At 29.7% G+C, this 16,368-nt stretch overlaps 2 protein-coding genes across 3 annotated transcripts; both read left to right on the forward strand.

The window, feature by feature from the left end:
* Positions 1 to 642: 642 nt before the first annotated feature.
* Positions 643 to 6,650, forward strand: LOC120090025 (protein STRICTOSIDINE SYNTHASE-LIKE 2-like). Of its 2 annotated transcripts, none has more exons than XM_039047510.2 (3): positions 643 to 970; positions 4,421 to 4,714; positions 6,035 to 6,650. In XM_039047510.2, exons 1-3 carry the CDS (start codon positions 702 to 704, stop codon positions 6,606 to 6,608), a joined length of 1,137 nt encoding a protein of 378 aa, XP_038903438.1. In that variant the 5' UTR covers positions 643 to 701; the 3' UTR covers positions 6,609 to 6,650. The 2 variants fall into 2 exon arrangements, with proteins under 2 accessions (XP_038903438.1, XP_038903439.1); XM_039047511.2 differs by having other exon boundaries at positions 688 to 970; positions 4,426 to 4,714.
* Positions 6,651 to 11,707: 5,057 nt separating this feature from the next.
* LOC150030053 (uncharacterized) lies at positions 11,708 to 16,246 on the forward strand. The gene is made up of 9 exons (XM_090310114.1): positions 11,708 to 11,971; positions 12,959 to 13,142; positions 13,286 to 13,351; positions 13,488 to 13,593; positions 13,849 to 13,891; positions 14,001 to 14,073; positions 15,087 to 15,174; positions 15,945 to 16,001; positions 16,076 to 16,246. Exons 2-9 carry the CDS (start codon positions 13,072 to 13,074, stop codon positions 16,229 to 16,231), a joined length of 660 nt encoding a protein of 219 aa, XP_090166240.1. The 5' UTR covers positions 11,708 to 11,971; positions 12,959 to 13,071; the 3' UTR covers positions 16,232 to 16,246.
* The last annotated feature ends 122 nt before the right edge of the window (positions 16,247 to 16,368 follow it).

Below are 16,368 nucleotides of genomic sequence, written 5' to 3' on the forward strand. Positions count from 1 at the left end.
TTGGGGTTCGATGTTCAATCTCGCATCCCTATAGTTGTTGTAATGAAATAAAATTGTCAATTATGTATTTTAACTTTTATTTTTTTTAAAAAAATATTTTACCAACTTTGAATTAATTGGAAGTTATCCTAAAAATAAAAAATAGAGATATAAAGTGTAATCTCACACAATTTTAGTTTATACTATCGACTTCGAGTTTAGATGTTGAATTATTGGGTATTCAAATGACCACACAACTCAACTGGATTACCCAAATAAACGGTAATGATTGGGTCGGATTTGTTTTAATTTAATGTTAGATTTGGTTGAATTTTTTATGTTCTTTTTTTATTAGATTGGGTTGTTTGAAGTTTGTAGTAGATATCTTGGATATTTAATTCGACAATTTAACTCAACTCAACTCGAATTTTAAGGATTAGATTGGATTGAGTTGGAAACCTTATTCTTCTTCCGAATTGGTCCATAAAATCACTCCAACCCAATCCATGTAAATCCCGGTCGAATCATCCACCACAAGAAAAAAAAATGTAAAATGTGGATGGTTTAGTAGAAAGACCAAAATAGCCCCATCTCAAATTGAAGCCAAACCCAATCCCAATAATTGAAAATGACAAAATTGCCACTCTCTGGCCTTCAAAATAAAATTCACACATCTCATACTTCTCTTCAAATTCTGCTCTCTCTCTCTCATTGCAAAAGCCATGAACTCCAACCTCTGCATCAGCGCAACCGCAGTCGCCGCCGTCTTCGCCCTACTCGCCATCAACACCACCAGATTTTCTCCGCCACCGGAGACTTTCGATTATTGGAAAACGGAATATGTAGCAATCGATGGTGCCGTTGGGCCGGAGAGCTTCGCCTTCGACAGTGCCGGTGGCGGACCTTACACCGGCATCTCCGACGGCCGGATTATCAAATGGCTGCCGGAACAACGAAGCTGGATCGATTTCGCCGTTACTTCTCCAAACAGGTAATTTCAACTCTCTCTCTCTCTGCTTTTATTTTTTATTTTTTCTAATTATTTAATCAAGTGCACGTTGAGTTTATTTTATTTATTTATTTATTTTTGTAAAATTCTGTTTGCCCAATTAAATTATTATCTTTATATCAGAAATTTTTTAAATGTTTTTGCTGTTAAAACTTTTCGGGCTTCCCCTTTTTTCATTGTTTTTCATTTTATTTTTTTTAATCTAATTTCTATTTTTTTTCATATATTTTTCTAAAAAAACATTGATACTATTTTAAGGTAACATTAATCATCATGATCTATTTTATTTTATTTTTATTAACAATATGTGAATTTAAACATAATATTAGAGATTAAAGTTGCATTTGTGATTGAGTTTAAGAAAAAGAGATTGAGATTGATCTGGAGAGAAAGAGAGGTGACTCTAACAAAATTTTTTAACTTTTTTTATAAACAAATTATGATTAAATCCACTAAAATCACACTTAAATCACCGTTTTTAAAAATCTCCTTCGTTTTTAAAATCAATAATTTACTAACTTTTAGATTCTCCTACATTTTTAAAATCTATCATTTACTAGCTTTTAAATGTGCAACATTTAATAACATTTATTTTTTAAATTTAACAATTAAAATTAAATTTCATTCCCACTGTTAACTTTGTATAGTATCGATTTTAAACTCTTGATGAACTTTTTGTCATTAAATGTGTCAATTTATCCGAAAAATATTGTATTAGACTTATAATTATATCAATTAAATTTCTAAAACGTTCATGATGAATCAATTTAAGTGTTTAGGAAAATTTCAATGGAGAATCATCCACTAATCGACTCTAAGTCTATTTTGTAAAACGAACTTTTGATAAAGTCTACATATGTAAAATTGTCGAATAAAATCGTAAGGATGAGTATAAATTGATTTGATTACAAAAATTTTATAAATTTAATTGAAACAAATTGTAAGGTTTCACATGATATTTATAAAAGTTTTAAATTTTAAATTAATACATAATTTTAATTGATATAAACTCAAAATTTAGCATATATAATTTTTGGATTTTGTATTTTTCTTAAAATTTATTATATAAGGATAAGATTATGAAGTGAATTATTGGTTTAGATATATAATAATTTCGAAATGAATAATGTTGCGCGAGAGTATTTTGGAAGAAAAAAAAAAAAATTGTGGGAGAGAGAAGGATGATAATAGGAACTATTGATTGGGATAGGATTTTGATGCATTTTATTATTTATTTTTTTTAAAAAAATGTTGCTGTTGGCTCTTGTTATACAACTATGATTGATAAATGTTTTAAAGTAAGTTGTATAAAAAAAATATTTTTTTTTTCAATTTTTTAAAAAATTATTTTATGAAAATTAAAGAAGGTTGGTTTTATCCTTGTTTTTTAACAAGGATTTATTATTATTTTTTTTTAATGAAAGTTGTGCTTTTAGTTATTTCTTTTTATATCTATTTAATTAAGGCCGAAATGTCAAGTAGAAACAGCTTCAAAGGAAAGGATAGTAAAGGAATACATTAAAATTGACATTGATTTGATTAGTGGAAAAAATTAAGAAATAAAGGATGAATTTAAGGACTTTTGTTTTCTTCCTCGTTAATTTTTTCCCCATTTTTTTAAAAAAATTATTTGTTTTATGGCGTGGCGTTATTCTCAAAACTCGAAAAAAATGAAAGGCATTATTTTTGTTATTACGATTTTGGCCCCAGCTCTCGGTTGGTTTTGCATGATGTACACGTGTAAATTGGGGTCAGCTGTTTGTCATTTTTCTTGGTTCATCACACATTTTTATGTGGTGATATTTCCTAGATTGGTGGGTTCTGTTATATGAAATTTGGTAAATATCACTTTTAATGCTTAAACCGACTATATTTATATTGCTTAATATAATTTGTATTATCAACTTTATAGCTTGATCGACTCTCTTGTCCACATATTATTAAAAAAAAACAAAAAAACTATTCTATAATAATTAAGGAAAAGATTAATTAATTTTATCTATTTAAATCTTAAAATATTCATTTCATCTTAAATATGATCTTTGAGTTTATGTAAGTGTTATATATAACCTTAAATTTTTAAATGGTTATAGTTTTAAGCGTTCCAAATTTCAGTAAAATGGTTTATTTTATGATTTATTCTATGATGAGAAACATTTTCGATATGAAATTTATAAATTTAGACGATTTCAACCCTCTAATAAGTTCTCGCTCTACTATTTTTTTTTTTCCTTTTAACTTTTGAAATTTATGGATTTTAATCCTTTAATGGTAAATTTATTTATTTTCAAAATTTTATTTTGAAAGCAATGAGTTTATATAGATATTTACATTGATTTTCGCTAGGTAAATTAGCAAAAATCGAACTTAAGCGATGACGGATCTAGGGGCACTATGTAATATAACAATCGTTAAAAAAACTACATATTATATAATTTTAATATACTTTTGATATAGATATAGGGTTAACTCTACACAAGCATTAATCATGAAGGTATTATGATTTATTACATCAATTTAAAAGTATGAAAACTAAAAAGATTGAAAAGAATTTGAAATTTACTCATGAATGATACGATAGGTATATCTTGACAATGAAAGAAAAAATTATCTTGTAGCTTTAATTTTAAAAATGAACGATAACTCTCCAATAAAATGTTGTAGAGACTTGATAGTGAAAATTTAGGTTAAAAAAATCTCTATGATAATAATAAAAAAAAAATTGTTGCTAATTTTTTCTTCCTTTAAATTTTTTCTAAAGCGCTTAAAAAATAAGATTAAAAATTATAAGATGGAGGACTTGAACCCACAACCAAAACATACAGCGCCATCACCGCGCTACCTACAAATTTCTATAACTATGTTGAATTTATTCATATATTTTTTAAATAATTACTTAAATTTTATATTAAAAATACAAAATAGATAAGTTGAGGGGACACAGTTGGTATATGTAAGTTTAGAGTCAATATGGATGAAATTGAAAATTAAAGGTAAATTAAAATAATTATAGGGATGAAGATCAAACCTTCAAACTCTAAGAAGGAATGTTACGACACTGATATATTTATTAGATAGATCTGACAAATATAGAAAAGAGGCAAGGGTATATCATTGGTTTTATTGCTCATTTTTATGGATGATATTTATAAATACAATCATTGGGTGTTAAAGTTTTGGTTGTGTTCGAAAGGTTATGGATTGATTAATAAGTCCAATACCAATATCTTGATTTCGAATGTCAATGCATCGTGGGCTCACATATATATATCGTCCGTTAATACACGACCCATTAATGTTATCGAAATTCTTTTCGGGCTTTGTTATTTTAATCACGAATAAAAAACTAAAAAACAAGGAATGTAAGTTTTATGGGATGTTACTTATGAAAATAAATTTAAAGACTGCGACTTGTAATTTTTTTCATAACAGAACAGGTTGTGAAGAGATAGAAAAAAGGGAGGAGAAAGAAGAGAGATGTGGGCGGCCATTAGGGCTCAAATTTAAAGATGGCGGTGGCGGTGGCGATGATCTGTACATTGCCGACGCGTACATGGGGTTGCTTCGCGTCGGCACTAACGGCGGTTTGGCCGAAAAGCTTGATTTTCAAACGCAGGACGATCAACTTTGGATATTTGATTCTTTAACGTTTGCCAATGGTTTGGACATTGATCAACTCTCTGGAGTTATCTATTTCACTGATAGCTCTTCTCACTATCAAAGAAGGTATTTTCTTTTTCTCTCATACTTTCATTCCAACTCAAAATGTATTCCCTTTTTTTTTTTAAAAAAAAAAAAAAAAAAAAAACCCAGTTCAAAATATTGATGGTACTTGAAAGTTTCGTAATGTCGATTTTAGTCTCTAAACAAATTATCTAGTTTTTGTTGTTGAACTCTTACATTTGTATCTAATAGGGCTTGAAAAGATGAATTCATTAAACATAGAATTGAGTTTTAGTGTAATCTTTTGTTCAACTTTAAGTTTTGTATTTAATTGATCTATGGATAAAACCGTAGGCTTCTATTATATCTTTTTTTAAAAAGCTTAAATATCTATTAAACACGGAAGCTTGAAAGTTAATAATCTATTTGATAATCATTTGTATTCATTTAAAATGAGAAATGAAATGGTTATTAAATGGAGTTTGTCATTTGATTTTTGAAAATTAACCTTAAAAGTAAATACTACTTTTACTCCTTTTTCTTTTTGTTATCTATAATCCAAATTTGTTTTCAAAGTCCATGGAACTTTTGAAAACTAAAAAGATAGTTTTTAAGTTTCGTTCAATAATTATTTGACTTTTATTTTTGAAAATTATATTATATTTGTTATCTCACATTTTCTTAATTATGATTGTTTATCTTTCTTTTAGTAAACACTTAAATTGTTAGGCAAAATTTGAACTCCAAAAAAAAAAAAAGACACAAAAAACATCGGACAACCATTTTGTTTGTTAAAATTGAATTTATAAACACTATTTTTATCTCCAAATTGCTAACTTTATTATTTACTTTTTACCAATTGTTTAAAAAATCAAGATAATTTTTGAAAACTAAAAAAAATAGTTTTTCGATACGCGTTTTTTTTTTTTTTTTTTTTTAATGAAATTTGACTAAGAATTTAACTCTTGTACTTTAAAAATATGTAAGAAATGAGGAGAAAATAGGCGTAATTTTTAAAAACAAAAAACAAAATGGTTACTACGGGACGTTTTTAAAACTTAGGATTGGATTTTGAAAATACTGTTAAAAATTATACCAAATAACCCTAAATAGTGTTTGTAATTCTACTTTTTTTTATAACTGAAACCTTATGGTTATAATCAAATAGGAACTTAAAAAAAAAATTATTTTAAAATTTTGGTTAAAAAATTTAAATGTTTCTTTAAAAATAGTGAAAATCAATGTAAAGACTTTTAAAAACAAAAATAAAAAAAATGAAATGATGGTTGATGGAGTAAAATATTACTATAACTTAAAAGGAAATATGTATATATGCAAGCACCATGATCAGCAAACCACTAAAGAATCCTCTTTTTTGTGCAGGAACTTTGCATCTGCAATATTAAGTGGAGACAATACAGGAAGGCTAATGAAATATGATCCAAAAACCAAACAACTGACCCTTCTCTTAGGAAACCTCTCATTTCCAAATGGAGTTTCACTAAGCAAAAATCGCGACTTCCTTCTACTCGCCGAGACGACCAAATGCAGGATTCTCAGGTATTGGCTAAAGACCGCGAAAGCCGGAAGCTACGACGTAGTCGCCAAGCTCCCTGGCTTCCCCGACAACATCAAAACGAGTCGTCAAGGTGGGTTTTGGGTCGGAATTCACTCGAGAAAACGCGGGTTGTTGAGGTTGATATTGGCTCAACCTTGGATAGGGAAGGCCTTATTGAAGCTACCTTTGAATATAGAGAGAGTTCATTCTTGTTTGGGAAAATGGATAAGGAATGGTGGGATTGGAATGAGACTTAGTGAAGAAGGTGAAGTAATGGAGATTATTGAAGGTAAAGGAGAGTTGAAATGGAAGTCTATTTCTGAAGTGGAAGAGAGAGAGGATGGTGTTGTTTGGATTGGATCTATTAATACTCCCTTTGCAGCTAAGATTAAGATGTGAACAAAATTAATCGACAATAATTATTCTTTCCTTCCTTCGAAATATTTTGTCTTACCCGTTAATTAGAATATAGTTCAATTATTAAGACTTATATTAAGTTTTTGATTATCATACTTTTAACTTTTCTTTAAAAAAAAAAATTACTTTACTATGTTTCTCTTCCTCTCTTTTTCCATTTTGGCCAAATAAATAATATATAGAGGTTGAATATATGGGACTTTTTTTAATATTGCAATTTTTAAAAGCTTTTATAAGAATGTATATATTTTCAAACTCTCTAGAGATACATTGTAGTTTTTTTTTTATATATATATATATATAATTTTAATTTTAATTTTAAAAAAATTAAATAAAATAAGACTGGCCTCCGTTTTAAAAGAGAATGAATGATCGCATATTCAACATGCAATTTTGTGAAAAAAAAATAAAAAGACGGAAAAGTAGTTGGTGTTTGTTTGGATTTTTTTGCAAGGTCCCATGTTACCTTTTATTTATTTTTTATTTTTATTTAACAAAACCTTTTTTTTTTCGAATATCGTCATAAAAAGTACTACGATATTTATTTACATAGTTTGAAAATGTATGAAAGCTTTTTAAATTGCAATATTAAAAAAAATAAATCCCTAAATCTATGCAGTGGGCTCCTAATCTGTAGGCTAACCAAAATTTTTAAAATTTCCATACCTATTTGATAGAGATAGATACAAATGATATTCTTAGATGTTCGGTTTTGGATTTGATAATCTTCTTGAGAGATCAATGTTCGCACGAGGCTTGCGGAAAAACGTATTCCGTGGAGTTAAACTTGTGTTAATGTAGATGTGGTTCGATGTTTAGTACTTACTCATCTGATTCTCTCTTGATTGAATGTGGAGTGTGTGAATATTCTTGGACTTTTTATCTCTAAAGAACTTCAGTCAAAGTGTGGTCAACTTTAGGAGTGAGAGTGTTCCGATGGTAGAGAATTCTTTTTAGGTTATATGGAGTCTAAAATTGGTCGGTGCATGGACTTGGCATTTGGGCTCAATTAATTGGACTTGGGGTCTTACTTGACATTTGGGTCAAATTAAGCCAATTTTTTATTAGACTTTAGCCAAAAATAATAATATCAAATTGGACCAAATTATTTTATTCAATCCAACGGTCATAATGAAAACACATGGTGTCATTGGGATTTGTCAATTTATGTCTTCAACTTCAATTTGGGACACATGTCACTCTCTAATTAGTCCCAAATTTAATGATTTATAATTTCATAAATGATAGTGACAATTTACGATCCAAAATTTCTCATTCAATAATAATCTTAAAAGTAAGACAAAATTAATTATATTAAAGAAAACCAATATTTATTGAAATTATGTGGTATTATGAAATTGCTGTTTTATAAAACTTTCCCTTTTCTGACACACAGAATGAAAGAAAACTAATGAGCACCTGAAATGTAACTGAGACATATCAGAAACTTAGATAAATTACCAAACTTGAGGGATGTTTCCAACTTCCATTAGGCCAAACATTGGGGAAATTTTTTCCCCCCTTGAAATTAACCAACAATTTATACAAAAGAAAGTTTCTAACAACTTTCCATTATGGGGGAATCAGAATATGATATTTTTTCTATTATGGTTGTTGTTATTATTATGGTTTTTTGAGTTCAAATGGGACAAAAGATAAGATTCGAGATTGAAATACCCGATCCGAAGTACAAATAATGGGTATTGGGTTAGGTGAGCTATAAGCTTGAGGCCCCAATGAGAGTCACCCTTTTCCTCGGTCGGGGATGAGGCTGATGGTGGCTAATTCCCACACAATATTGGAGGTTGGAGAACAATCACACATTTGAGATCCCAAATTTCAAGAGGAGAAAGAAAGACAGTAGATAGTAGGTTTCACAAAGTTAAAATTAATAATTAAAATTTTAATTCTAGTTAGGCTTTCATCTATGAGAACAAACTTTGTGTTAGGGAAAACTTTCAGAAATATCACGTTCAAGCTTTCATCTTATAAAACTAAGACCTTTTTTAAAACTCGTTCAAGAAGTTTTTCTCGAACGAGATCGACCACTGAGATTTAATTAAAAGATCGAACTTTTCTAATGGTCTTCTCGATACATGTTCAATAGATTACAAGATTCTACTAATTTTTTTTAAATATTATGTAATCTACCCAAATCTTATATATTTTCAAAATTTCTTCAATTTCAATTATTTTTATCAAATATTATATCAAACTCTTATGTAATTTTTCAAAACTTTATGTCCATTTTTGTTTCCACAATTTTTATTAATTAGATTTTTCAGATGGATGTTTGCATTTTGATTTTTAAATTTTAGGAAAGATTATTTTTTTTCATAAAAATTAGGTAAGATGTGAAAAATATATAAAATCTCGATATTGATCTGCCCGAGAATTCATCGATCTTGGTGTTAATCTCTTTGAGATTGATACTGATATTTTATATATTTTCCATATCTTATATTTTTTTTTAAAAAAAATAACATTTCCTATAATTTAAAAACCAAAATGCAATCCCTTGCAATCCATTTAAAAATTTCATTTAGAAATTAGGAATTGGGTTAAAGATTGAAAAATTTAGATTTTGATATAATATTTGATAAAGATAACTGGATTTGAGGAAAATTTGAAAATATATAAGATTTTGTATAAGATTTGGGAAGATCATCATATTAAAAAATTCTTGGTATAATCCGTCCAGATGTATCGAAATGTACCCAAAACAATCGATATGTTAGAAAAAGTTAAATAACCAAATATCAGTGGTCAATCTCGTCCGAGATGTACCGAAAAAAACGATTTGAATGGGTTTAGAAAAGGATGCCAATTTTGTAAATGAAAACTTTAACGTGCGACAATTTCTCGTCACAAGGCAAATATATAAATCATAATAATTCCAGAAGAAGTTAGGATAATTCTCATTCTTAAGAAAAATTCTAGGTACTAAAGACATTGTGACAAATATCACATTAGTGCCTATATATATGTATATATTCTTTTGTAGGTCTTGTTTTTCTAAAGTTAGTATATAATAGTCATAAGTTGAAGTTACCAAACGAGCCCTCTAGAAAAACTTTTTAATTAAAATAAAGTATAATAAGTTTTTTATGATAACGTATATATATATATCCTAAAAACATAAGAATTTTGAAGAAACAAGTTTAAATTATTAAGGAAAAACTTGGCCAATATATCGTTAGGAATATATCGAATTTGATTCAAATTAGAGTGAGAAAAACCAACCCTAATTTTTCCTATTTTATTTTCCTTTTCCTTTTCCTTATAGGGAAAAACAAATGACTTCATAATAACAAACTTATCAAAGGAAACTTCTTATATAAATAATATCCCATCTCCCTTTCTTTTACATTTACACTAAATCCAGTTGCCATGGCGGGAATGCTATACAACTTCTTTCCTACAGATTTCTACTACCCTCGTCAACCACCACCGCCTCCTAAGTCCGTTCAAATCTCCGCCAAGCCGCTGCCGTCTGCGATTGTTCCTTCGTCGAGCAAAACAGTTGAAGATGATCGAGAAGCTGACCGGTCACTTGACAAACTCAAAGCATCGTTATCGTCGTCGTCCATGACCGTCGACAAGAAGGTGGTCGGCGCTTCAACTTCCATGGCGTTTCTTCCTCCTCCCTCTTATATCCTCAAGCAATGAAACTGTCACCATTTTTTCCCCTCCCTTAGATTTGAATAAAGTATTGTATATTGGGAGAATTTCGTTTGATAACTATTTTATTTTTAATTTTTATCTTAGTTTTCTTTTTTTATTCATGACGATATATTAATGTACTTCTATAAAAAATTTGACCTTATGATATTTATAAGAGATATTATTTGAGTTTGATACTAGTTTAATAGTTTGTCGAATCAAATCGCAGACTTTCATATTTGAATTTAAAAAAAAAGAGTAGTTTAATAAATACAACCACTATGCCAAAGAATCATAAGCTACGTTCTACAATTTTGTTTAGATTAACTTTAATGGATTGACTTAGTAGTAAATAAAGGACATAGCCTTCTTAAAAGGATTAAGAGAGGTCATGAGTTCAATTCGATAACCACCTACCTACCTAAATTTAATATCTCAAGAGTAAATGAATTTTATTTAAGAAAACTTGAAGGCCTATGAATTTAAAGGTTCTCGTGAATAAATAATGAAATAGAGAAAATAAATTTATCTGGATTGAATTGAGTTCATTGATTATGAAGTGAAAATTTAACATTAATTTTGAAAACTAATTAATTATAAATTTTTAAAACTAATTAATATTAACACCCATAGATAAAATTGAAATCAAATTCATTATCCCAAGAGGTCAAATTCAATTAACTCGTTCAGTGTTATTGACATAGCCTCCCTCCAAATAGGTTGGAGGTTCAATCCCCAATAGCATCGTTGTACTAAAAATAAATAACTTTCAAAATTGAAAGTTGTACGTATAACTTTGGAAGTCATAGATCAAATTAAAACTAAATTTTAAATTTAAGGATGTGTTTGGAAGAAAGCATAAATTTTAATTATAATTTAAACAATTATTTATAAATCATAAAACTAATTATAGAAATTTATTAAATAGTAATTGACAATAAACTATTATTAATTTATTTATAAATATTGTTTTATTTTTTGAAAAATTGTATAATTTTTCTTTTATAATACTTTACATAAACATATTTTGATTTTATAAAATTAAGTTGAGTTTATAACGTGTTATATTATATTTTTAAATGTTTTTAGTTTTATTTAATATAATTCTAAATTATAAAATTATAAAATTTAAATATGAATACAATTAAATCATAAAAATATTGTTTTGGGAATTTATACTGCTTAATTCATAAAATTCAAAAATAATTTTCAGAAATCCACACAGATATATTTATTTCAGTAGATCTGAAAACATAGAATAAAAACATCAATCCAAACAAGCGGGAAATGACTTAAAAAAAAAAATATAAGAAAACCATAAAACAGAGCCCTAATTCCATTATTTTTTAATTTTTTTAAAGACAACGAAAACTCAGGCCCAATTTGTAAAATTAAAAATAGAAAAGATTAAAAAAAAAAAAGAAAGAAAAAGAAAAAAAGGCAAAACCCTAACCTCCATCGTCGTCCTCTCACTCTCACGTGCTTCACGGCATCTTCTTCTTCTTCTTCTTCTTCTTCTTCTTCTTCACTCCAGCTCCTCCTCTCCTCCCTTTCAGCAGTTTAGTGTCGCCGCCGCCTCTCTCTCGTTCAGTGCTGCCGCCGCCGCCGTTTTCCTCTGCTCGTGCCTCCCCAGTCTCTCCCCTAACGGGTTTGCACTGATTGTCTACTCTCTTGTTTTACTGGTATTGTCCCAATCTCCATCTATGTCTCTCATCTCAGTCGAAAAACATAAATTAGGGCTTGTCTAGTGAAAAAATGGAGGAGTTATTTTATTAATTTTTAAAATGACCATCCAAAAAGAACAGCACCGAATAACCAAAAAAAAAAAGAAAAAAAAAGAAAAAAAGCTTGCAGCAAATTGGGACTTCTCGCCTATTGATTTCTAGTATTTGTATATTTCTGTCAATAAAGACTTTGATCATCTCTATCTCTCTTTGGTTTCTGCTGAAAATTGACTTGTTTCTCCGACCATGAATTTTCTAGCATCCCCCTTCTTTATTTATCAGTGGATTAGTCTGAGTAATCTATCCTATTATACAATTCTCTCTTAATCCTTAGTTTATAGGATTCGTTTTGATTTACCAAGCAGCTTCAACCATATTTATACTTCTATATTTGTGGACTATAGTTGGGGAGAAGACAATGAGTTTCTCTCTCTCTATCGCTCTCTCTTTAATATTTTTAAATTAAAAACAAGCTACAGAAAATATTCATAGTAAAATAAACATACGTTAAAATTTCGAAGGCTTAAATGGGACCTAAAGATTCTTCCTTTTAGTAATAGTCACTTGTAGACATGTAAGTTTTATGGAATATTATCAAGGAACAAAAATCTTTTATGGAGAAATTAAGTGCATTTTTTTTTATTTTTTATGAGAACGTTGGAGATATCTCTAATTCTTTCCTCGGTAATCCTTAGAATTGTCACTGCTTAGCTTTCAATTTACCTCTGACCAACAAATAAAATGGGAATAACTCGTCCTTCTCTCTTTGAAACAAGGGATACTTTTGGTTCTGTGAAGTGCTTGAAACTATTTAGTCTTCTCCATATATATTTCTAGAGTCAATAATATGAGGAACTACTGAAGTCAATATGTGTTAATATGTGTGAGATATTGGGATTCGTGTTAATGATTGTAAGTTGTTTCCTCGTTACGATAACATTGCAGGTAGTGAGCAAGTCCTCCTCTAAGCTTCAAAGCATTGAAATTGCATCTGAGGAAAGTGAGAGCAGCCATTTGGTGGCACAACTTCAATTATTCTTTTTCCTTCAATCAACGAGATGGGGAGGGCCAAGAAAGGACCCAAATTTGCAGTCATGAAGAAGATGGTCACCTCCAAAGCAATTAAGAAGTATGCCTTCTGACTTCTGTTGTTTCTTTTCAATCGTTAATGCCTTCTGTTGTTTCCTTTCAATCGTAAACTTTATCCTGCACTTTTTTTTGAAAATCTTTTTTGCTTATGTTTATTATTAATTTTTTTGTTACTTATCTTAGCTATAAAGAACAGGTCTTGAACCCAAAAAGAAAAGATCTTACGAAAGAAAATCTCCCAAGAAATGTGTAAGGAACTTCAGAGAGCTGACTATTTTCTATTTTCCATAACATATTAACATTTTTCTAAGTTTATTGTCGGACATAAAAGTTGTTTTCTACTGTTTTCTATGATAAATTCATACTTACATTGATGTTAATTCAGTCCAAATGTTCCTTCGGCACTTTTCTTCAAGTACAACACTGCATTGGGGCCACCTTATCGGGTTTTGGTGGATACAAACTTCATCAATTTCTCCATTCAAAACAAAGTGAGTGCTTCACATTTTTATTGAGAACACATTATATTATATTATAACTGTGTGAATCGTTTGAAAATCATTTTATTATGAATATTTCTGTGAATGATTTGAAAATATATATAATTTGGTTTTGAGAACTGTTGGAACTTTTCTTGTCAAATTTCATAATGATGAGAAAGCACTACATCATGTGGGTGGATCCGATAAATTTTCTTTCTACTTGATGATTGAAATGGTCTTTTTTCCCCTCTCTCTCTATTGCAGTTGGACTTAGAAAAGGGAATGATGGACTGTCTATATGCAAAATGTAAGTCCAACATTTACTGAATTTTTTTTTTTATTAGAACTCAAAATACGAGAAGTGATATGCTTTGTGGACATGTATTACTTATTTGTTATTTGTGATCATATTATAGGCACTCCTTGTATAACGGACTGCGTGATGGCTGAGCTTGAGCGGTTAGGTCAGAAGTATCGTGTTGCTCTTAGGTAAATTTGTGTTCTGTTTGCGACGTTTCAGAAGATGGATGCTCTATGCTCTCATCTTCTGGTACTATACATATGCATGTTCACGTTCAGATACTTTTGAACTTGGGCTAGAGTTGGTTGATATTGTGTGCACGAGTCTGTGTTTTTCTTTACCTGTCCATCTTCAATTTTGTTGTTGGGGGAAATTCAACAACTCATAATAATTTGGAATGCCAGCACTAATCAAATAGTAGATTAGCATTGTGATTGGGCACCATTAAGAAGTAACTTCCGTTTTTTTTATTACTTTCCTTGACAGTTTCTCAAAGAATTTCTGGCTCAATGTTAATCCAAATAGTCTTAGTTTTATATGTCTTATAAAAGAAGTTATAGCTTTACCCTTGATTTGAGCTGGAAAAACCTGTTTGATATAGAGAAACCCTAGGAATCTTATTTGGACTGGAAAAGGCTTGAAGTTTGGCTTGTGTTTTGAAGCTTATTCATCGTATTTAGGCTTCTATATGCAAAAGCAAGAACCAGATCAAGCAAAGGCGTGCACACACTTGAGCAAGAATCTGAAAAAACTATTCCAAATTTTCTCCTTTTCTGAGTTGGTATATCCTCTGCATGGTAGTGATGATGATTAGATGGATTACCTTTTTCATATTGCACTATTTTGTATTTGTGGTAGTGTCCTGTAGTTAGTGAACAGCCTTTGTGTCTATATTGAATTTATAATAGCATACATATGCATTGTAAACACTCCTCCATGAACACCCTTTTAGAAGTAAAGCCAAAAATCTTTGGATGAACATGGTAAAAGCTTTATTTTGGATATTAAGGATGGGAAAAAAATAAATCCAAAATAAAATAAGCTTTTAATGTACTTTCAATGGGGATATGATTCGTTGGGAACAATACTATATTTTTGGTTTCTCTTTGGTGTTCTCTTGTTATTTTTTAAAGATTACTGTTTGTTTCTTTCTTTTGCATCTCTCTTATTTGTATTGTTTACTATTTTTGGGCTTGAGCAGAATAGCTAAGGACCCACGATTTGAGAGACTACCCTGTACTCATAAAGGAACCTATGCTGATGATTGCCTTGTCGAAAGAGTGACTCAGGTGAGAACTGAAGGCTTCTTGCTTATTATCCTGTTCGTTGACTATAGGTGTTCCAATTTCATATTTCATTTCTTTTTAGTTTCCAATACATTTATCTAGATATCTGCTTTTTAGATGGTTGACATTCTCAATACTTAACGGATATATATATATATATATATATATATAAGGGAAGTTGTGGGTAACTTGTAATCTAGGAAGTATTTATTAATTTTTCTTGGATATATCTGGATCATGGCTCACTTCAGATACTGCTGTATGTTTGGCCACGTGCATTAGGGCATTAGAATTAGAACTATTTTTCCATAGTAATTTTCGACACTATGGACATTGGGAAAACTTACTTGGGCCAGTTGTCATATTTGCACATGATGTAGACACACCTAAGCATGTGAATGCAGATGAAAAAGGGGAAAGTTAACATGTTTATTCAGCATTAAATATAGAATACATTGTAAACCAGTTTAAATTATACTTCTCTTCTTTCAGCTGGTGTTCGTAATGAACCTAGCACACATTTAGTTACAGACTTACAGTATGGTTTATTATATTTGTAGCTATTATATATATATATATATATATAACAAGGATAACCAACATTGTATTAAGTAATCAAAGAAAAGGAGAACCAAGCTCCTCACGTTGTATCAGATAAAGATTATAAGGAAAAAGGATGTATTAGTGTTGTGAAGTTGAAGTAGACATAATGAGCTACATGCCTGCTTTTTCACTGTTTTGGTTTTTTTAACAGAAGTTTTCTTTTTGTGCAGCATAAGTGTTATATAGTTGCTACTTGTGATAGAGATTTGAAGCGTAGGATTCGCAAGGTATAATCAGACCATAATATTTGGCAACACAAGATGTTGGATTTAGATGTAGTAACACACCTATTTTCTTGCAGATTCCTGGTGTACCAATTATGTATATAACTCGGCATCAGTATTCGATTGAGCGGTTGCCTGAAGCAACAATTGGAGGAGGTAGGCTAAACATGTCTAATCCAGATAATAAATGTTATTGTTTAGAACATACCGCCCTAAATTGTTCCCTTTATTGATGCATTCTTCTCAATTTTATTGAACTTTTGACTTCTGAAGGTTTAGTATATAACAGTTGTTGTGAACTTGATGAACATTGTCAAGCCTTCCGTTGCGTGCTTCTAGGCGCAGTTTGGCACCTCGCCTTAAAGGCGAG

Source organism: Benincasa hispida, unplaced genomic scaffold (genome assembly GCF_027475165.1).
Source record: "Benincasa hispida cultivar pf3 unplaced genomic scaffold, pf3_genome.v1.1 HicScf647, whole genome shotgun sequence".
Classification (NCBI taxonomy): Eukaryota; Viridiplantae; Streptophyta; class Magnoliopsida; order Cucurbitales; family Cucurbitaceae; genus Benincasa; species Benincasa hispida.

What these genes read in the sequence shown, in the direction of transcription:
- LOC150030053 (XM_090310114.1), top strand. Translation starts at nt 13,072, where the DNA reads ATGGGGAGGGCCAAGAAAGGACCCAAATTTGCAGTCATGAAGAAGATG. An exon ending in GAAAATCTCCCAAGAAATGT is followed by an intron (nt 13,352 to 13,487) that starts GTAAGGAACTTC and finishes ATGTTAATTCAG; the next exon opens with TCCAAATGTTCCTTCGGCAC. An exon ending in GGACTGTCTATATGCAAAAT is followed by an intron (nt 13,892 to 14,000) that starts GTAAGTCCAACA and finishes ATCATATTATAG; the next exon opens with GCACTCCTTGTATAACGGAC.
- LOC120090025 (XM_039047510.2), top strand. Translation starts at nt 702, where the DNA reads ATGAACTCCAACCTCTGCATCAGCGCAACCGCAGTCGCCGCCGTCTTC. An exon ending in GCCGTTACTTCTCCAAACAG is followed by an intron (nt 971 to 4,420) that starts GTAATTTCAACT and finishes TTTTCATAACAG; the next exon opens with AACAGGTTGTGAAGAGATAG. An exon ending in TCTTCTCACTATCAAAGAAG is followed by an intron (nt 4,715 to 6,034) that starts GTATTTTCTTTT and finishes TTTTTTGTGCAG; the next exon opens with GAACTTTGCATCTGCAATAT.